The 23,309-nt window shown below is 42.0% G+C and overlaps 1 protein-coding gene across 1 annotated transcript in view; it reads right to left on the reverse strand.

The window, feature by feature from the left end:
• FBXO47 (F-box protein 47) overlaps nucleotides 1-22,988 on the reverse strand; it is a 30,827-nt gene extending 7,839 nt beyond the window's left edge. Inside the window, exons 1-7 of the mRNA XM_023204286.2 lie at nucleotides 22,815-22,988; nucleotides 18,003-18,209; nucleotides 17,075-17,245; nucleotides 11,979-12,055; nucleotides 9,089-9,166; nucleotides 5,826-5,934; nucleotides 689-865 (exon numbers count right to left, since the gene is read on the reverse strand). Of these exons, the coding sequence (XP_023060054.1) occupies nucleotides 689-865; nucleotides 5,826-5,934; nucleotides 9,089-9,166; nucleotides 11,979-12,055; nucleotides 17,075-17,245; nucleotides 18,003-18,183 (793 nt within the window). The 5' untranslated portion in view covers nucleotides 18,184-18,209; nucleotides 22,815-22,988. The remainder of the gene's footprint in view (nucleotides 1-688; nucleotides 866-5,825; nucleotides 5,935-9,088; nucleotides 9,167-11,978; nucleotides 12,056-17,074; nucleotides 17,246-18,002; nucleotides 18,210-22,814) is intronic.
• Between the last annotated feature and the right edge of the window lie 321 nt (nucleotides 22,989-23,309).

Genomic DNA, 23,309 nt, shown 5'->3' on the forward strand with positions numbered 1-23,309 from the left:
AGCACTTGGGGAGGCCAAGGTGGGACCCCAGGAGTTTGAGACCAACCTGGGTAACAAAGTGGGACCCTGCAGGAGATGGAGACCATTCTGGATAACACGGTGAAACCCCGTCTTTACTAAAAATACAAAAAATTGGCCGGGCGTGGTGGCTCACGTCTGTAATCCCAGCACTTTGGGAGGCTGAGGTGGGTGGATCACAAGGTCAGGAGATCGAGACCATTCTGGCTAACATGGTGAAACCCCATCTCTACTGAAAACACAAAAAATTAGCTGGGTGTGGTGGCGGGCGCCTGTAGTCCCAGCTACTCGGGAGGCTGAGGCAGGAGAATGGTGTGAACCCGGGAAGCGGAGGTCACAGTGAGCTAAGATCGCGCCACTGCACTCCCGCCTGGGTGACAGAGCGAGACTCCGTCTCAAAGCAAAAAACAAAAAAACAAAAAATAAGCTGGGCATGGTGGCACGCACCTGCAGTCCCAGCTGCTTGGGAGGCTGAGACAGGAGAATCGCTTGAACCCGGGAGGTAGAGTTTGCAGTGAGCCGTGATTGTATCACTGTGTGCATGTGTGCGTGCGTGTGGTGTGTGTGTGTGTGTGTGTGTGTATAATATATGCTTCCTAAATATATATATGCTTCCTAAAGTAAAAATAATGAACCAGTTATGTTACACCCCTGAAAAATGGGTGCTTACCATCTTGAGGAGATATTGGCCCAAAGATGATATACAGTAATCTTGCCTGATTCACCATTGGCCATGGTTTTAATATTCGTGTCAACCAAAAAGCAGAATCACTTTGATGTGTCCAATGATCAAGGAGCACATTCCTACAGAAGAGTCTGATCCTTAACTCAAGTTTTCGGGCACTTCCTATGAAGACAAAAGAATTGTAAATCATTCTTTGTAGAAAGGCTGCTGTGCATATTGAATAGTGATCAAAGCAACTTATTAATCATTATGGTTAGTGATAGTAAACTAGGTTTCTAAACAGGAAGTAACCAAGAGATTATCTATTCTTAAACTCCCCTAACTTCATAATTTGTCTATCTACTTATTTACTCTTACCTTCCTGATTTATAATCAATATTTTGAATAATGGGTCAATCAATCAAAAGACATGCTTAAGCTTACCAGACTCTTGTACAATTTTGGATTTAAAAAGAAATAAATGCAGAGAAAGGTCAAAGACATACATCATTAATATACTTTGTACTGAAAGAGTCACTTCATTTTCCTCTATGAAAATTTTATGACCAGGTGCGGTACTCACGCCTGTAATGCCAGCACTTTGTGAAGCTGAGGTGGGAGGATCACCTGAGGTCAGGAGTTCATGACCAGCCTGGTCAACATGGCGAAACCCTGTCTCTACTAAAAATACAAAAAATTAGCCAGGTGGCAGTGGTGGCACATGCCTGTGATCCCAGCTACTCAGGAGGCTGAGACAGGGAGAATCACTTGAACTGAGAGAGAGATGGCAGTGAGCTGAGATCTCACCACTGCACTCCAGCCTGGGTGACAGGGCTAGACTTTGTCCCCCCAAAAAAGAAAATTGTCATGTTGCTGTTGTTGATAGATATGGGGTCTTGCTCTGTTACCCAAGCTGGAGTTCAGTGGCATGATTGATCATAGCTCATTACAACCTTGAACTCCTGAGTTCAAGCAATCCTCCCACCTCAGCCTCCCTACTAGCTGGGACCACAGGCTAATTTTTTGTAGCTACAGAGGTCTCACTATATTGCTCAGGCTGGTTTTGAACCCCTGGCCTCAAGAGACCTTCCCATCTTAGCCTCCCAAAGTGTTGAGATTACAAAGCATGAGTTACCACACTTGGCTACAAAAATTTTAGATTAACAGCCGGGCGCGGCAGCTTACGCTTGTAATCCCAGCACTTTGGGAGGCCGAGGCAGGTGGATCACGAGGTCAGGAGATCGAGACCATCCTGGTTAACACGGTGAAACCCCGTCTTTACTAAAAATACAAAAAAGTTGGTCGGGTGTGTTGGCGGGCGCCTGTAGTCCCAGCTACCCGGGAGGCTGAAGCAGGAGAATGGGTGTGAACCCGGCAGGCAGAGTTTGCAGGGAGCTGAGATCACACCACTGCACTCTAGCCTGGGCAACAGAGCCAGAATCCATCTCAAAAAATTCAGATTAACATAGGACTACTTTTTCAAAAGCTTTATTGAGATATAAATCACATACTATACAATTTACCCATTTAAAGTGTGCAATTCAATGGTTTTTATACTCACAGATATGTGCAGCCATCATCATAGTCAATTTTAGAACATTTTCATTGTTTCAAAAAGACATGCTGTTCTTTTTGCTATCATCTTGTTATCTCTCTGTCCTTTACCACCCCCAGCTCTAAGCAACCAATACTCTACTTTCCATCTCCATGGATTTCCCTATTCTGGATTTTTTTCTTTTTCTCTTTTTTTTTTGAGACAGAGTCTTACTCGTCACCCAGGCTGGAGTTCAGTGGTGCGATCTCGGCTCACTGCAACCTCTGTCTCCCAGGTTCAAGCGATGCTCCTGTCTCAGCCTCCTGAGTACTGGGATCACAGGCGCTTGTCACCATGCCTGGCTAATTTTTTTGTATTTTTTAGTAGACATGGGGTTTTGCCATGTTGGCCAGGCTGGTCTCGAACTCTTGACCTTAGGTGACCCACCTGCCTTGGCCTCCCAAAGTGCTGGGATTACAGGTGTGAGCCACCATACCCGGCCCCTATTCTGGATTTTTATATGAATGAAAACATACAGTATGTGGCATTTTGTGACTGGCTTATTTCACCTAATACCGTGTTTTCAAGGTTCATCCATGTTGTAGCATGTATCAGCACTTCATTCTTTTTTTTTTTCTTCAACTTTTATTTTAAGTTCAGGGGTACATGTGCAAGATATGCAGGTTACACAGGTAAATGTGTACCATGGTAGTTTGCTGCACAGATCATCCCATCACCCAGATATTTATTTATTTATTTTTATTATACTTTTAAGTTTTGGGATATATGGGCAGAATGTGCAGGTTTGTTACATAGGTATGTGCCATGGTGGTTTATGCCATGGTGGTTTGTGCCATGGTGGTTTGCTGCACCTATCAACCCGTCATCTACATTAGGTATTTCTCCTAATATTATCCCTCCCCTTGCCCCCATCCCTCCATCACCTAGATATTAAGTCCAGCATCCATTAGCTATTCTTCTTGATGTTCTCCCTCCCCCAACCCCCACAGCACTTCATTCTTTTTAATGGCCAAATAATATTCTATAGTATGGATGTACTACTACATTTTGTTTATCTATTGACCCACTGATGGACATCTGAGATGTTTCCATCTTTTGGCTGCTATGAATAATGCTGCTATTAACATTCATGTAGGCCAGGCATGGTGGCTCACACCTGTAATCCCAGCACTTTGGGAGGGTGAGACAGGCCCACTTGAGCCCAGGAGTTTGAGACCAGGCTGGACAACATGGTGAAATCCCATCTCTATAAAAAATACCAAAAAATTAGCTGGGCATAGTGGTATGTGCCTGTAGTCCCAGCTACTCGGGAGGCTGAGGTTGGAGGATTGCTTGAGCCCAGGAAGTGGAGGTTGCAGTGAGCTGAGATCGTACCTCTGCACTTCAGCCTGGGTGATAGAGCCAGACCCTGTCTCAAAACAAAATAAAACAATAACAACAAAACCATTCATGCACAAGTTTCTCGGTGGACATACGTTTTCATTTATCCTGGGGCTATATACCTAGAAGTGAAATTGATGTATCATTTATCCTGGGGCTATATACCTAGAAGTGAAACTGATGTATCATGTAACTCTATGTTTAATCATTTGAGAAACTGTCAGACTATTTTGCAAAGTGACTGCACCATTTTACATTCCCGCCAGCAATATATGAGGATTGTTGTCACATTCTTACTAACACTTATTATCTAAATCGAACTTTCTGATTCTAGCCATCCTAACAGAATGTAAAATGGTATATACTATTTCTCTGCTTTTCTGAGACAGTGTCTCACTCCGTTGCCCATGTTAGAATGCTGTAGAGCAGTCATGGCTCACTGCAGCCTCAACTTTCAGGGTCTCAAGTGATCCTCCCATTTCAGCCTCCTGAGTAGCTGGGATTACAGGTGTGAGTCACCTTGCCCAGCCTATCACTGTTTTCTGTTGACAGCTTTATTGAAATATAATTTATATACCATACAATTCAACCATTTAAAGTGTGCAATTCAATGGTTTATAGTATATTATCAATTTTTTTATATTGTGGTAAAATATAAATCACATAAAATTTGCCATTCTAACCATTTGTAAGTATGCAATTCAGTGGCATCATTTATATTTACACTGTTGTTCAACCACCACACTGTCTATTTCCAAAAGTTTTTCATCACCTCAAACACAAACTCTGTAACCACTAAGCAGTAACTCCCCACTCCCTCCTGCCCTCAGCTCCTGGTAACCTCAAATCTACTTTCTTTCTCTATGAATTTGCCTGTTCTGGGTATCTTATGTAAGTAGAACCATACAATATTTGTCCTTGTGTTCCTGGCTTCTCTCACTTAGTATAATGTTTTCAAGGTTCATCCATATTGCAGCATATACCACATTTTGTTTATCCATTCACCTGTTTTGTTTGTTTTGTTTTTTTTCTGAGACGGAGGGCCTCCTCTGTCACCCAGGCTGGAGTGCAGTGACTGGATCATGCCTGCCTACTTCTTTTTTTTTTTTGTAGAGATGGGGATCTCACTATGTCCCCCATGCTAGTCTCTAACTCCTAGGCTCAAGTCATCCTCCCACCTTGGCCTCCTAAAGTGCTGAGATTATAAACATGAGTCACTGCCCTCTGCCTGCCATGATTATTCATATACATGTCTCCTTCTGCACATTGTGGGAGTTTCTCAGAGTGAAACAGCTCGATATAAGGTTCTATAATTTAAAAATATGAAATATTTCTGGTATATAGAGAGGTTTACAGGATGCTATAATGAGCTCCTTTGTATCTACCAGCTAGCTTAATGAATAAAAGATCATCAATACAGTTGAAACCCTCTTTCTCCAATCTCATACTGCTTTTCTACCTCACTGTCTTATTCAGTATTTATCATTCCCTTACATTTCTTTGTCCTTTTGCTATATATGTATGCCACAATTTATTTTTATTTTTTTGAAAAGGGGTCTTTGTTGCCCAGGCTGGAGTGCAGTGGCTTGATCTTGGCTCAGTACAGCCTCAATCTAGTGGGCTCAAGCTATCCTCCCACCTCAGCCTCCTGAGTAGCTGGGACTACAGGTACATGCCATCACGGCTGGCTAATTTTTATTTAATTTTGTAGAGACGAGATCTTGCTGTCTTGCCCAGTCTTGTCTTGAACTCCTGGCCTCAAGTGATCTTTCTGCTTCGGCTTCCCAAAGTGTTGGGATTACAGTTGTGAACCATGGCACCTGGCCCACTGTTTATTTATTTATGGAGACAGGGTCTCACTCTGTTGCCCAGGCTGAGTGTAGTGGTGTGATCACAGCTCACTGCAGCCTCGACCTCCCAGGGTCAAGTGATCCTTTCACCTCAGCCTCCTGAGTAGCTGGGACCATAGGCACACACCACCATGCCCGGATAATTTTTTATTTTTTGTAGAGACAAGGTCTCACTATGTTGCCTAGGCTGCTCTTGAACTTCTGGACTCAAGTGATCCTCCTACCTTGGCTTCCCAAAGTGCTGGGATTTTAGGCATGAGCCACCACACCTGGCCAAAATTACTTTTAATTACATTTTTAAAACTCTATTTTTTCTATTTTAATCTCTGTAAATTATATGCAAATTGTAGTTTTTTACCTGGTTTGCTGCAGACAGCCATTTGCATCTTGCGGCAGAGATTAGTCAGTTCGCATAAGAAATTATAAACGCGATGGCACTCAAGTTCATCCCAACCTGCTGTTAAGGTCTGAGGAAAATAAAATAAAGAAAACATTACGGATATTCAGACTATCAAGTCAAACCATAAGTCACACCAGCCGTGGTGGCTCACGCCTGTAATTCCAACACTTTGGGAGGCCAAGGTGGGCGGATCACCTGTGGTCAGGAGTTTGAGACCAGCCTGGACAACACAGTAAAACCTTGTCTCTACTAAAAGTACAAAAATTAGCCAGGCATGGTGGCGGGCACGTGTAATCCCAGTTACTTGGGAGGCTGAGTCAGAATTGCTCAAACCTGGGAGGCGGAGCTTGCAGTGAGCTGAGATCATGCCATTGCACTCCAGCCTGGGTGACAAAAGCAAAGCTCTGTCACAAAAACAAACAAATAAACAAAACAGGCCAGGCGCAGTGGCTCACACTTGTAATCCCAGTACTTTGGGAGGCCAACGTGGCAGATCATGAGGTCAGGAGATTGAGACCATCCTGGCTAACACGCTGAAACCCTGTCCCTACTAAAAGTACAAAAAATCAGCTGGGCACGGTGGCACGCACCTGTAGTCCCAGCTACTTGGGAGGCTGAGACAGGAGAATCACTTGTTCCCAGAGGTGGAGGTTGCAGTGAGCCGAGATCATACCACTGCACTCCAACCTGGGCAACACAGCGAGACTCCCTATCAAACAAACAAACAAACAAACAAACAACAAGAAGAACATAAGTCACTACTGCCTTATGAGTGTAACTGTTTTTAGCACATGATCAAGGTGATGTGCAACTTTTACCCATTATGGAACTATCAAATTAATAACAAATTAACATAAACAAAACTTGGAAAGCTCCAAAATTCAGTTTCTTTTTGGTTGGAAAGGAAGTATCTTTTCAGATAACTTTTTTTTTGAGATGGAATCTCACTATATTGTCCAGGCTGGAGTGCAACGGACAGAACTTTTTTGTTTGTTTGTTTGAGAAGGTTTAAATGGTACTGAATCCTGAACTTTGACAACGTGAGGCAAATAACCAAAACCCTGAACACAGTTTAGATATCTGACTTACAACCATGCTATGGCTTTAAGACTAGAGTAGAATCCCTTTGACACCCGCAGTTGTCATTTATGATATTGCTTATAAATGAGAATGATCCAATTTCAACGTGACAATTCTGAGCATTTATTTATGACTTTTTTTTCAGAGATAGGGTTTTACCATGTTGGCCAGGCTGGTCTTGAACTCCTGACCTCAGGTGATTGGCCTGCCTCAGACTTCCAAAGCGCTAGAATTACAGGTGTGAGCAACTGTGCCTGGCTATTTATGACTTTTGAATGTCAACAACCAAAAATCTTTTATTGGCTGGGCACAGTGACTCACACCTGTAATCCTAGCACTTTGGGAGGCCCAGGCAAGTGGATTACTTGAGGTCAGGAGTTTGAAACCAGCCTGGTCAACATGGTGAAACCCTGTATCTACTAAAAACACATACACACATACACACACACACACACACAACAGCTAGGTGTGGTGGCAGGCCCCTGTAATCCTAGCTACTTGGGAGGCTGAGGAAGGAGAATCACTTGAACCCAGGAGGCCGAGGTTGCAGTGAGCTGAAATTGTGTCACTGCACTCTGGCCTGGGTGACAGAGCGAGACTCCATCTCAAAAAAGAAAAAAAAAATTAATCTGGCTGTCGTGATGGCTAATGTCTGCAATCCCAGCACTTTGGGAGGCTGAGGCGGGAGGATCATCTGAAGTCAGGAGTTTGAGACCAGCCTGACCAACATGGCGAAACCTTGTCTCTACTAAAAATACAAAAATTAGCTGGGTGTGGTAGCGCATACCTGTAATCCCAGCTACTCGGGAGGCTGAGGCAGGAGAATTGCTTGAACCTGGGAGGCGGAGTCTGCAGTGAGCTGAGATCGTGCTACTGCACTCCAGCCTGGGTGACAGAGCGAGACTCTGCCTCAAAAATAAATAAATAAATAGATTAATTAAAATTAATCTTATTCCCTGTGGAAGGACATACAAGAAACTGATAACTGATTACTTCTGGTGAAGGGAACTCAGTGGACAAGGAGAGAGACTGACTTTTTACTTTATACATTGTGTACCATTGTAAACATACATAAATATATACATATGTATTACATGTCCCAAAGAAAGAAAGAAACAAGTAAAAAACAAAATTAAATAGGAAAAATCTGTCTTGGAAGAGGATTAGTAGGAGGGCTTAGACCCCTGGAATCTGGGTGAGTACAAGTTGGTGGCTGGTAGGCTGAGCACAGCAAGATTCTTATGGGTGCAGTGCCTGCCTCGCAAGGTTGTTGTAAATGTAAATTAGTCAATACATGTTGTTGGGTGTGGTGGCTCACACCTGTAATCTTAGCACTTTGGGAGGCAGAGGTGGGTGGATTGCTTGAGGTCAGGAGTTCGAGACCAGCCTGACCAACATGGTGAAACCCTGTCTCTACTAAAAATACAAACAAATAATTAGCCAGGCGTGGTGGCGGGCACCTGTAATCCCAGCTACTCAGGAGGCTGAGGCAGGAGAATCACTTGAACCTGAGAGGCAGAGGTTGCAGTGAGCTGAGATCATGCCATTGTACTCCAGGCTTGGTGACAGAGTAAGACTCCGTCTCAAAAAAAAAAAAAATAAATAAATAAAAATAAATTAATGAACACATGTAAACTACTTAGAACAGTGTTTGGCACATAGTAAGCTGAGTAAATGCTAATTATTATCTTGTTTACAATATAAAAGATCAGTCAAAATGTTCTTGAATTAATACAACTGATTACTAATATCACACCTTAAATAACTAGCCCAAGATTAAACTCATTATATAGATAGATATAGACACACGCATGCACACACACCACCCCATAATATTTCTAATCTTTACAACTAGTAGAAGCTTTGAGGACACCAATTCTTCAGGAGGAGTAACCTTCATTCAGCATATAGAATGGTTTGGGGGATAAATAAATGTCAAACATTTTTGACCACTGAGAAATTCAAAACAAAAATCTGAGATAGCAAACATTATTAGATTAATACATTCTCAAATCTTTATTTTATTTTGCTCTTTTTAAGATTATAATAACTTTATTAACCTATGAAAAGAGAGACTGGATATTCTATTTGTTAGCAGTTCCAAAGGTATCCCTTTTCTTCTCTGATTAAAAAAAATGTACCTGTAAAAACATGCCGTAACATGTTAATCCTAAACACTGCATAGGAGCTGCACAGCCATTGAATTTAAAGCAGGAAACCTATGAAGAGAACAATGTTAATACCTTCTTGTCGGTGAAACTGTAGTTTGACAATGGTGGAACAATGGTTTGACATTCAAATTTAATGGAAATAAGCAAGAATTTTTTCAGCACCTATTCTGATCAGCATTGTGTTTCATAGGTGGAGATTATAATAGTAGTATAAAAGTCTCAGCCAGGCGCAGTGTCTGATGCCTGTAATCCCAGCACTTTGGGAGGCCGAGGCGGGCGGATCATGAGGTCAGGGGATCGAGACCATCCTGGCTAACACGGTGCAACCCCGTCTCTACTAAAAATACACAAAAAATAGCCTGGCGTGGTGGCGGGCGCCTGTAGTCCCAGCTACTCCGGAGGCTGAGGCAGGAGAATGGCATGAACCCTGGAGGCGGAGCTGGCAGTGAGCCGAGACGGCGCCATAGCACTCCAGCCTGGGTGACAGAGCGAGACTCCATCTCAAAAAAAAAAAAAAAAAAAAAATCTCTACTCTCAAGGAAGTTCACAATTTATTTAATAATAACAATAATTTTTTATTTTTATTTTTTATGATGGAGTCCTGCTCTGTCACCCAGGCTGGAGTGTAGTGGCATGATTTTCAGCTCACTGAAGCCTCCGCCCCTTGGGTTCAAGCGATTCTCATGCCTTAGCCTCCCAAGTAGCTGGAATTACAGACACCTCCAGGCCTGGCTAGTTTTTGTACTTTTAGTAGAGATGGGATTTCACCATGTTGGCCAGGCTGGTCTTGAACTCCTCACTTCAGGTGATCCACCTGCCTCAGCCTTCCAAAGTGCTAGGATTACAGGTATGAGCCACCATGCCCTGCAAAAGGTTTTATACAAGAAGTTATGAGGCTCGGCGCGGTGGCTGATGCCTATAATACCAGCACTTTGGGAGGCAGAGGTGGGTGGATCACTTGAGGTCAGGAATTTGAGACCAGCCTGACCAATATGGAGAAACCCTGTCTCTACTAAAAATACAAAAATTAGTTGGGTGTGGTGACAGGTGCCTGTAGTCCCAGCTACTTGGGAGGCTGAGACAAGAGGATTGCTTGAACCCGGAAGGCAGAGGTTGCAGTGAGCCAAGATCGTGCCACTGCACTCCAGCCTGGGTGACAGGGTGAGACTACATCTCAAAAAAAAAAAAAAAAAAAAAAGAAAGAAAGTTATGTTGGCCAGGCGTGGTGGCTCACGCCTGTAATCCTAGCACTTTGGGAGGCCAAGCCGTGGATCACCAGGTCAGGAAACTGAGACCATTCTAACACGGTGAAACCCCGCCTCTACTAAAAATACAAAAAATTGGCTGGGTGCTGTGGCTCATGCCTGTAATCCCAGCACTTTGGGAGGCCGAGGTGGGTGGACCACGAGGTCAGGAGTTCGAGATCAGCCTGACCAACATGGTGAAACTCTGTCTCTACTAAAAATACAAAAATTCACTGGGCATGGGGGCACACGCCTATAATCCCAGCTACTTGGGATGCTGAGGCAGGAGAATCACTTGAACCTGGGAGGCAGAGGTTGCAGTGAGCTGAGATCGTGCCACTGCACTCCAGCCTGGGCAGCAGAACGAGACTCCATCTCCAAAAAAAAAAAAAAAAAATTAGCCAGGCGTGGTGGCACACGCCTGTAATCCCAGCTACTCGGGAGGCCAAGGCAGGAGAACTGCTTGAACCTAAGAGGCGGAGGTTGCAGTGAGTCATGATAGTGCCACTGCACTCCAGCCTAGGCAACAGAGTGAGACTCCGTCTCAAAAAAAAAAAAAAAAAAAAAAAAAGAAACATATTTATGAATGTGATACTTTAGGAAGAGTAATCTTGATTCAGCATACAGAATGGTTTGGGGAGTAATGAATTGGATGACAGAAAGGTCATCTGGGAAACTGCAATAATAATACAGACCAGAACTCAATGTAAATGCTGACACAAAGTTGGCAGGGCAAGGTGGCTCATGCTTGTAATCCCAGCACTTTGGGAGGCCAAGGTGGGCAGATCGCCTGAGGTCAGGAGTTCAAGATCAGACTGCTCAACAGGACAAAACCCCGTCTCTACTAAAAGTACAAAAATTAGCCAGGCATGGTGGTGGGTGACTGTAATCCCAGCTACTCGGGAGGCTGAGGCAGGAGAATAGCTTGAACCCAGGAGGTGGAGGTTGCAGTGAGCCGAGATCATGCCGCTGCACTCCAGTCTGGGTGACAAGAGCGAGACTCTGTCTCAAAAAAAAAAAAAAAAAAAAAAAAAAAAAAAAAGAAAGAAAGAAAAAGAAAAAGTCAGTGTATCAGAAAGAGTAGATACCACTGTGTTGAACTGAACCATCAAGAGTTGGATGTATGCTTGGATTTGTATATGAAAGTCTTATAAAGAGACTATGCCCAAACATATTGATACACATTTCCAAGTCTATTATCATAAAATGTTTGTTGTTTTATATATTAAAAACACTTTCCTATGTTTCTATACATTTAAACAATAAAATTTCAACATTCAGAAATTATTTCACTTTAATACAATATCTAAATCACTACTTTAAAACTTCCTTGGGATTTGTATGTGGTGTAAAATACACTTTATACTCTGAGAAACCGAATAAACTTGAATGATGTGCTTAGTTATATATGAAAATGGTTTTATAAGTGAAAGACTACTACATTTTGACATTATATAAACTCTAAGTACTTGGTAAAGTATTAGACTATCATAAATCAATTTTTTAGTGCTAATTCATGAAATTCTACTAATACAGAGTAAAATGAGCATGAGATAATAATATAATATCTTTACTGGAAATCAAGATTGTAAACTAATTTAGAAGTATGATCTTACTTCTGTGAGTATCTTGTGAATGTACTTTAGCCTTTCCTTGGTGGGTAGCAGCAATGTGCATCTTTTAAACAGTAGACCTAAGAAAGCAAAGAGACGTAAGAAAAAATGACAATAATACAATTAAGAATATCAATAGAGCACAGAATAATGTTTCCTGAAAGTCAAGTATGGTATATCACAGTGGACTATGAGTTGATACGGTTTTTAAGAGAAAGTTTGGGAGGAAGGGTGCAAAACACTTTCCATTTATGGTATTTAACAAGTGACTCTGATGCTCATCTAAGAGGCCTTGGCATAAAATCTTGCAAAAAATTGTTAAATTGCTTCTATAGGACACGTGGAAAAATACATAGAGTATAAAAGATACAATAATAAAGACACGCTAGAGAAATTTTATTTTGCCTTTATTCCATAGAAAGCAGATTTCAGCATCTCTTGAAATTAACCTCATATCCATATCCACAAAGGAAAATGTTTTTAAGAGTTATTAATCTAAAACATGGAAAGAATGAGAAAACAGATTTTTCTTTTCTTTTTTTTTTTTGAGACAAGGTCTTACTCTGTCACCCAGGCTGAAGTGCAGTGGCATGCCATCATGACTTACTGCAGTCTTGATCTTCTGGGCTCAAGTGATCCTCCCACTTCAGCCTCCCAAGTAACTAGGACCACAGGCATGTGCCACCAAGCCCAGCTGATTTTATTTTATTTTTCTTGATACAGGATCTCGCTCTGTTGCCAGGATGAAGTGCAGTGGCGCGATCTCTGCTTACTGCAACCTCCACCTCCCAGGTTCAAGTGATTATTCTGCCTCAGTCTCCTGAGTAGCTGGGACTACAAGTGCACACCGCCATGCCCAGCTAATTTATGTATTTTTAGAGACAAGGTTTCACCATGTTGGCCAGGATGGTCTCAATGTCTTGACCTCATGATCTGCCTGCCTCAGCCTCCCAAAGTGCTGGGATTACAGGTGTGAGCCACTGTGCCCAGCCCAAGCCCAGATAATTTTTTAAAAAACATTTTTTTTTCGTAGAGACGAGGTCTTGCTTTGTTGCCCAGGCTGGTCTTGAATTCCTGGGCTCAAGTAATCCTTCCACCTTGGCCTCACAAAGCACTGAGATTAAATTGCATTGGGCTGAGAAAACAGGTTTTATATCCCTCTCTCCAAATACAAAAATTTAAGTCATAAGCACTTAAAATTTCAGAGGCTAGATTTTTTCTTTTTTTCCACAGAAAGTATCCAGTTAGGATGAAATATCCACTTATTCCTTCTAAGATATCCTTTTATGGGACTTGCATGCTAAGAATGTATAGGATTTTGTGTACAGATACTTTAAAAAGAAAAAAAACCTCAATTTCTCAGTGAGATATGTAACGTGAGCTACAGTGACAGGAAGTGTATGATTTGTTTCCTCTAACTTTAAACGTTCTATTTTCCTAAAATGGTAATACATTGTTAACATTCCTATGAGGGCAAATGTCCGCAAACTAAATATAAGATATATGGTAGGAAAATATATACCTGAACCTCATGACGTTTTTCTGCTTTCATCTTCTCTGTATTTACTTTTTTACATAAGATTATAATTACTTTATATAATTCTGAAGAATCTATAGGAATCTAACTTATTTTTAGAAGTTGCTATGTTTGAGTAACACATGAACAGAATTGAGTTTTAAACATAAACCCTCTTTATTTTTGTATATAAAGACATTTTTCATACTTGACAACTAAGGGAAAAGAAAAAAAAACATTTTTCAGTGTTTAGTTTTTAAGCTGAGTTCTTTCCCTTTCATGCTTTGGTATCCAATTCACACCATATCATAACTAAGGAATTCTAGGCATTGATTCTCAGAATTCTACTCCTGGGCACAATTTATCCTCCTGCCTCAGCCTCCTGAGTATCTGGGACTACAGGCACGTGTGACTGCATCCAGCCTTATTTTGGTATGCTGATTGTCTAATATAAAACTCCTATTTTTAAGGATCACAACTTACCATAAAATCCAATACCGGCTGTTTAAAAAAAAAAACAAAACAAAAGAAAACCACAGGTGCTCTGCTATACCCTTTAGAGACTAACTTTTTTAAAGTTCTTCCCTAAATAGAGTCAGATGTAATGTTCTTTCTACATTGGCCATCTGCTCTGTTTTACATGAAGAAGCAAATTAAAACTTACAATTGGCCGAGTACGGTGGCTCACGCCTGTAATCCCAGCACTTTGGGACACTGAGGAGGGCAGATCACTTGAGGACAGGAGTTTGAGACCAGCCTGGCCAACATAGTGAAACCCTGTCTCTACTAATACAAAAATTAGCTAGGCATGGTGGTACATGCCTGTAATCCCAGTTACTGGAGATGCTGAGGCACGAGAATCGCTTGAACCCAGGAGGCGGAGGTTGCAGTGAGCCGAGGTTATGCCACTGCACTCCAGTCTGAGTGACAGAGTGAGACTGCCTCAAAAAAAAAAAAAAAAAATTCTTCAAAGCATTGTGTGTGTGTGTGTGTGTGTGTGTGTGTGTGTGTGTGTGTGTGTATGAATATGAGACAGGGTCTCACTCTGTTGCCAAGGCCGGAGTGCATTTTCAAAATCGACTCACTGCAGCTTCGACCTTTGGGGCTCAAGTAATCCTCCCACCTCAGCCTCTTGAGTAGCTGGGACAACAGGTTTTGTCCTCTAATTTGTTTCCTCTAACTTTAAACGTTCTATTTTCCTAAAATGGCAATACATTGTTAACATTCCTACGAGGGCAAATGTCCTCAGACTAAAAATAAGATTTATGATAAGAAAATATATACCTGAATATCAGGCCGGGCGCGGTGGCTCAAGCCTGTAATCCCAGCACTTTGGGAGGCCGAGACGGGGGGATCACGAGGTCAGGAGATCGAGATCATCCTGGCTAACACGGTGAAACCCCGTCTCTACTAAAAAATACTAAAATACTAGCCAGGCGAGGTGGCGGGCGCCTGTAGTCCCAGCTACTCCGGAGGCTGAGGCAGGAGAATGGCGTAAACCCGGGAGGCAGAGCTTGCAGTGAGCTGAGATCCGGCCACTGCAGTGAGCTGAGATCCGGCCACTGCACTCCAGCCCGGGCGACAGAGCGAGACTGCGTCTCAAAAAAAAAAAAAAAAGAAAAAGAAAATATATACCTGAATCTCATGACTCTTTTCAGCTTTCAGCTGGGCCGCCATGCCCAGATAATTTTTTAATTTTTTGTAGAAATGGGATCTCCCTATGTTGCCCAGGCTGGTCTTGAACTCCTGGGCTCAAGCGATCCTCCCACCTTGGCTTCCCAAAGTGCTGGGATTACAGGCATGAGCCACTGAGCCCGGCCCAAAGCACAGCATTCTGAAAATCTTATTTTAATATCTGAAAATAAGCTGGATACAGTCACACATGCCTGTAGTTTCAGATACTCAGGAGACTGAGGCAGGAGGATCGATTATGCCCAGGAGTACAGGCCAGCCTGGGCAATACTGCAAGATCCCATCTCAAAAAAAAAAAATAGTGAAAACAATAACAGATCAGGTAAGAATGACAACATGAGAAAATGGTAAGTATATCAAACATTTACTTAAAGAATTAATCATAAATGAAGTGTTTGCATCAAAATTAACTAGAAAGTTGAAATCATTACATGAATAAAACCATTTTAAAAAGCTATTAAGATCAACACATATTTGTACTTTTTACTGAATTATACATGTAATCATCTTAGTGTTTCTGTTAGTTTAAGCAATTGAGACTTGATCAGGGAGAAATATTTCTTTCAGATCAAAACCAAAGTATAAGCTCTACTGTATTACCCAGGTACCACTTCCTCTACAACTAATGATGAACTAAAAATAATTCTTTCTTTTTTTTTTTTTTGAGTCGGAGTCTCACTTTGTCACCTAGGCTGGAGTGCAGTGGCGTGACCTCAGCTCACTGCAACCTCCATTTCCTGGGTTCAAGCAATTGTCCTGCCTCAGCGTCCTAAGTAGCTGGGACTATAGGCATGTGCCACCATGCCCAGCTAATTTTTGTATCTTTAGTAGAGACAGGGTTTCGCCATGTTGGCCAGAGTAGTCTTGAACTCCTGACCTCAGGTGATCTGCCGGCCTTGGCCTCTCAAAGTTCTGGGAATACAGGTGTGAGCCACTGTGGCCAGCCGAAAAATTACATTTATAATGAGAAGTAGGAAAAAGTAGTTTCCATATTCTGTTACAGGCTTTAGTAAGCCTAATCATAAATACTGAAACCAACGACACTGTAATCAGATCACATTCTTTTCTTTCATTTGGTCTTATTCAAATACACAGATAATCATCAAATACATTTTGATGTATTTACATATCCACATACTCTTATTATCTTAAATCTAAGCATCCTTGGGCTACTAAAAGGCAATATTCACTTAACTTACTGTTACGCCTTTATTTAAATCACACCATCTTGATATTTGGTTTTATTGCCATGCTATGATGAATTACAAAGTGGTTTCATAATTAAATCGGTGTTATTAGTCAAGTCAAAATTAGAATTTTACTTCAGCACTCTCAGGGACAATGAAATCAATGAATGGAGTAAAAAACATAAATGATTATAAATTAAGGAAGAAAGATGATACAGAATTTGCTTTGATAAGGTCAGTTTAATTATAGCTTAATGACTTACTAAATGTACTTAAAAAACCACAGTTTCTGGTGAGAGGATAAATAATCTTCCATAACAATGTGTTTAAATTTCTATTTTTAAGGACTAGATTATGGCTGAAAGGGAAAAGAGGTAAAGAGATAAAATTCATTCGATCTACAGGAAGTGACACATAGAAAATACATCAATTTCCTAAACTAATAAGCCACTAGACGTTAAGCATAGGTGACGTTGTGTCTATATGAAATCACAAGAATTGACACTTTACATCAAAATGCATTTTCTCACCTTTAAAGATAACTGGTTAAGGGAGTGTTCTCACACTAAAGAGTAAAAGCATCATAGAAACAGGCACATTTTGGAATATATTCCATTTCCTACTGGCCTTACAGAATTGTATACTAAGTTTCTCTTAATTAAGCACAGTTCTTTACTTGTTGCAATTCTCATTACATAAGTTACCTAGAGATCTGTAGTGCTCCAGTATAGCAGAGTCTTGTCTCCTGTCAGGCAGTTCAAGGTTATGAAAGTCCTGTAGTAAAAGTCTTTTGCTTCCTGATGAGGTTGAGATATAATTAATAATGTGTTGGCTGACTGTTTTGGACACCATGCTTAGCATGCTGATATCCTTCACTACCAAAAGAAATATATATGTGTATGTATCAATGGCTTAAACGCAAGAACATCACTATTAACACAGTCTATTAACTTACAGGTTAACTAAATCATCATCACTATCACCATCATCATCTCATTGGGTAAAAAGGGAAAAATCTTAAAATTGTTTAAAATCCAGTTCTCAATGAATTAGAAACATGTTTGGATTTACCAATCAAGGTACTATGTCATAATTACAGGCATGTTTTCAAGAGTTTAAGCATTGCTGTGTTCAAAGGAAGATTAAAAAAAATTAACTTAGGGCTAGGCGCGTGACTCACGCCTGTAATCCCAGCACTTTGGGAGGCCAAGGCAGGCGGATCACCTGAGGTCGGGAGTTCGAGACCAGACTGACCAACATGGGGAAACTTTCTACCAAAAATACAAAATTAGCCAGGCATGATGGTGCATGCCAACTACTCGGGAGGCTGAGGCAGGAGAATAGCTTGAACCTGGGAAGTGGAGGTTGTGGTGAGCTGAGATTACACCATTGCACTCCAGCCTGGGCAACAAGAGCAAAACTCCATTTCAAAATAATAATAATAATAATAATTTAAGTATTGTGCTTTCTCATTGTACTCCTTATCTGACAATAATGAAACTTTAGAAAATAAACACTTAACATGAATGTCATTAACATTTTAGCATGGCCCATGATGACAAATTAGTTCTTGGGAAAAATTAAAATAGTCTCGTGTCTTTTGTAGGCTATTCATAAGTTCCCAAACCTCACCTGACAAATATTTTAAAATTATCTGGAATATTTCCAATGGTAAGGCTTTAAAATTTCCAAATGTTGATATGGGTTGAAAGCCTGAGCCAAGGGTCTTGGAATAACAGCTGGTTTGACGATTACTACGTCTAAGTTTCCGGTTGGGAATCAAAGTGAAATTGGTATTTATTCTGGATGCCATTCTTCTTCTTGTCTCATAAATTTATCCTGGTCAGAAAAACAAAGTACAAGAGACAAGAAAGAAAAGAAATTAAAGCAAGGAAGAGTTTTTTTTGTTTTTTGTTTTTTAACAAAGAGGGTGATAGTATGATATGCAATAGCTGTTTCTCCGTATTTACAAAAGATTTTTGGTTTTTTTTTTTTTTTTTTTTTTTTTTGAGACGGAGTCTTGCTTTGTGGCCCAGGCTGGAGTGCAATGGCGTAATCTCAGCTTACTGCAACCTCCGCCTCCCGGGTTCAAGCAGTTCTTCTGCCTCAACCTCTTGAGCAGCTGGGATTACAGTCAAGCACCACCATGCTCAGCTAATTTTGTATTTTTAGTAGAGAGGGGGGTTCTGCCATGTTGGCCAGGAAGGTCTCGAACTCCTGACCTCAGGTGATCTGCCCTCCTCAGCCTTCCAAAGTTCTGGGATTACAGGCATGAGACACTGAGCCTGGCCCCACTTACTTTATTACAGCTAAAATTTAAATAGTTTTAAAGTTTCTATTTTCATCTCTTTTTTTATTGTTTCAAACAAAAAAACTCAGTACTCAGTTTTAAAGAAATAGAAAAACATTACTATGAAATTTTATTTTTTATTTTATTTTTTTTTTTTTTGAGACGGAGTCTTGCTCTGTCGCCCGAGCTGGAGTGCAGTGGCCAGATCTCAGCTCACTGCAAGCTCCGCCTCCCGGGTTCCCGCCATTCTCCTGCCTCAGCCTCCGGAGTAGCTGGGACTACAGGCGCCCGCCACCTCGCCCGGCTAGTTTTTTGTATTTTTAGTAGAGACGGGGTTTCACCGTGTTAGCCAGGATGGTCTCGATCTCCTGACCTCGTGATCCGCCCGTCTCGGCCTCCCAAAGTGCTGGGATTACAGGCTTGAGCCACCGCGCCCGGCCTACTATGAAATTTTAAAGCTACATTAATATTTTGACTTTTTAAAAGAATATAGGCTGGGTGTGGTGGCTCACGTCTGTAATCCCAACACAAAAAAGTAGGTGGCATTACTATTACCAATTATGTGCTGTATAGTACTCAAATAAGCAGTGAATTAAAGTCTTTCTTCTTTTCTTTGTTGGTTTTTATTTTTTTGTCAGTCTTGCTCTGTTGCCCAGGCTGGAGTACAGTGGCATGCTGAGAGCTCATTGCAGCCTTGAACTCCTGGGCTCAAACAATCCTCCTGTCTCAGCCTCCTGAGTAGGTGGGACTACAGGCACAGAGCCACCATGCCCAGCTAAAGAAAAAAAAATTTTTTTTGGCCGGGCACGGTGGCTCATGCCTGTAATCCCAGCACTGTGGGAGGCCGAGGTGGGCAGATCACAAGGTTAGGAGATTAAGACCATCCTGGCTAACACAGTGAAACCTCATCTCTACTAAAAATACAAAAATTAGCCGAGCATAGTGGCAGGCGCCTGTAGTCCCAGCTACTCAGGAGGTTGAGTCAGGAGAATGGCATGAACTCGGGAGGTGGAGTGCAGTGAGCAGAGACCATGCCACTGCACTCCAGCCTGGGTGAGAAAGCGAGACTCCATCTCAAAAAAAAAAAAAAAAAAAAAAAAAAAAGAAAATAATTTTTTGTAGAGGCAGTGTCTGCCTGTGTTGCCTAACCTGGTCTTGAATTCCTGAGCTCAAGTGATCCTCCCACCTCAGCCTCCCAAAATGCTGGGATTATAGGCATGAGCCACTGTGTGTTCATAAGACTAGAATAAATACATGAATAGTAATAATTCTTTCCTCAATTCCACCTTCTATTAATAACAGTCACTGGCTGAGAAAGGTGACTCACGCCTGTAATCTCCGCACTTTGTGAGGCGGAGATGGGTGGATCACCTGGGGTCAGGAGTTTGAGACCAGCCTGGCCAACATGGTGAAACTCCATCTCTACGAAAAATACAAAAATTAGTCAGAGATGGCAGTGTGCACCTGTAATCCCAGCTACTTGGGAGGCTGAAGCAGGAGAATTGCTGGAACCTGGGAGGCGGAGGTTGCTGTGAGCCCAGCTACTCTGAAGGCTGAGGCACGAGAATCGCTTGAATTCGGGAGGCAGAGGTTGCAATGAGCTGAGATCATGCCATTGCACTCCAGCTTGGGGCAACAGAGTGAGACTTGGTTTCAACAAACAAACAAAAAATAATAGTCCTTGATGAATCTTAGAAAGGGCCTATGCAACTTGATTTCAAAGATAAATATTTCTTAAACTCATTAAACGTAACTTATTAAAATTACTGATTATTTACTTACACTAAATAATTTGTTTTTGACGGATTATTGCTCTATTGCCCAGGCTGGAGTGCAGTGACACAATGCGATTTCAGCTTACCGCAACCTCCGCCTACCGGGTTCAAGTGATTCTCCTGCCTCAGCCTCCCAAGTAGCTGGGATTACAGGCATGTGCCACCACACCTGGCTAATTTCTGTATTTTTAGTAGAGGTGGGGTTTCACCATGTTGGTCAGGCTGGTCTGGAACTGCTGACCTCAGGTGATCCACCGGCCTTGGCCTCCCGAAGTGCTAGGATTACAGGCGAGAGCCACCTCGCCCGCCCATTACACTAAATAATTATTTCAACACGTGTACCACACAGTGACTTTGTGTCACTCTATGGTTCTAATTCAGAAAACAATGTCTTTTGTATATATATACATATACGCATAATTACAACTCCAACAGAAGGCTCCTTGTTTCTGAAGTAACAACTAAGACATTTTCATCAAAGATATATAATTGTATCTGGCCAAAAGGCATTTTCTCCTTTCCTACAGAATTGCTAAAGTAACATTGTTACTTATTCATCTTGAAAGGTTACATATCAACTTACGTCAATTTAAAATTGGTTACACATTTGAAAACATAACAAAGAAATTTAGTGCTTAGTGAAAAGTACACTCTGAACCTCCTTTGAAACCATACCACATCGCTTGGGGACAGAATTCAGTGAACACTTAAATTAGGAGATACTTTAAAATTATCATTAAAATAATACAAACAGGCCAGGCATGGTGGCTCACGCCTTAATCCCAGCGCTTTGGGAGGCCGAGGCCGGTGGATCACGAGGTCAGGAGATCGAGTCCACCCTGGTTAACACGGTGAAACTCCTTCTCTACTAAAAACAAAACAAAACAAAACAAAAAATTAGCCGGGCATGGTGGCACGCACCTGTAGTCCCAGCTACTCCGGAGGCTGAGGCAGGAGAATCGCTTGAACCTGGGAGGCGGAGGTTGCAGTGAGCCGAGATCGCCACTGCACACCAGGCTGGGTGACAGAGCGAGACTCTGTCTCAAAAAAAAAAAAAAAAAAAAAACCAAAACAAAAAAAATTACACAAATAATAACTTTACACAATACAGCTAAACGAAGAAAAAATTAAGTTCACTTATAAACACTTTATATAATTTCAACCTTTTACATATACTTCTTTTTAACAAAAAAGAGGGATCATTATACTACTTTGCAATCTGCTTTTTTCAATGATTTCTCTTTCCAAGCTAATAAATATTCTTCTACAAGTAATCATATTTTAATGACTATGTGTCATTCCACCAAGTAAAAGAATCTTAATTTGTTGACTCCATAAGGTTGTTTGTAACTTTAACTTTTCAGAGTAGGCATTTAGTTTGTTTTTGAGATGGCGTTTTGCAGTCTCCTGGGCAGGAGTGCAATGGCGCGATCTCGGCTCACTGCAACCTCCGCCTCCCGGGTTCAAGCGACTCTCCTGCCTCAGCCTCCCGAGTAGCTGGGACTACAGGCGCCCGCCACCACGCACAGCCAATTTTTTGTATTTTCAGTAGAGACGGGGTTTCACCACGTCAGCCAGGATGGTCTCCATCTCCTAACCTCGCGATCCGCCCGCCCCGGCCTCCCAAAGTGCTGGGATTACAGGCGTGAGCTACCGCGTCCGGCCAACACAGTAGGCGTTTTAAAGCATTTTTATTACAGTAACATAAATCTGGCCTTGGCTTCGTCCTGTTTCTCTGAGGAATGTGGAAAGCGGGGCTTAGGCCCGTGGGCTCTTCAAAGACTGTCACCAGGCGGGACTTCACTGTATCAACTATGAACTATATACATGTTTAAAATAAATATAAATACAAATTTAAAAACGATAAGCCCAAATTCTTTTAAAACGGAAGTCTCCACTTATAGTTCCTTATTTTCCTCACTCAGAGCTGGGCGTTTCGCAGGGAAAAAGCAGGCTTTTGTGAAAATTCTAAAGGTATAATCCTAAATTATTTTTGGTTTCCGCTCACGCCTCAGGAAAATAAAAATCACAGCCCCAAATAATAATAATAGAATGATGCTTCATGCCCCCTGTTCCGTCCCACTAACTTCGTCCGCGTGCGAAAGGCTCAATTGGATGAACTTCCCCGCCCCCCACACCTTTAAGATAAAAACTACATTCACAGTGATTTCTGTTTTAACATAAAACTCTTGGAAGGGCCCCATCCAATCTGTCGGGCAGCTGCCCCCACACATCTCCAAAGCTGCAAACTAGGGAAGCCTAAAGGACAAACTGGCCAACAGGAGAATCAAACCACACGGGGTACGTTTGGCTCCCTTCAGTCCATGAAAGATGAAATTATCGCAATAAAATACTGGGGGAAAAAAAATCCTCTTTTACCACAGATTTTGACACTTTTCCGGCTACAGAGTCACAGGAAAGTGGCACTTAGTCGTTCTGCCCCACCATCCTCAAATTTCTTAGTGTTTAGAAAAGAAAATATCTCCTCAAGATCTTCCCGCCAGGAAACGGGAAGGTCAGACTCCCGTAGGCTCCGGAGCTGCAGCCCTGCCCACCAAGCGTCCCCTTAGCCTCTAGAATATTGTAGAATCTTCCCAAAAGCCCACGCGGGAAGGAGGCCCGCCCCCTCATGAATAGCAAGAAGCCTCAGCTCTCGTAAAGCCCGCCTCCCTCATGAATATTGTAGATCTTCCCAGGAGTCCTAGCGGGAAGTCGGCCCCCCACCGCCCCCTTATCAATAGCAAGAGAGCCAGCTCCCATGGTGCCCTCCTTCTCATGAATAATTAACGAGGGCGAGGTTCCTGGAGCCCAAACTCAGGCCTCAGCCACCCTTCGCGCCAAGCTGAAGACAGGAAGGGGCTGGAGCCGTTACGG

Source organism: Piliocolobus tephrosceles, chromosome 16 (genome assembly GCF_002776525.5).
Source record: "Piliocolobus tephrosceles isolate RC106 chromosome 16, ASM277652v3, whole genome shotgun sequence".
In the NCBI taxonomy this organism is placed as follows: domain Eukaryota; kingdom Metazoa; phylum Chordata; class Mammalia; order Primates; family Cercopithecidae; genus Piliocolobus; species Piliocolobus tephrosceles.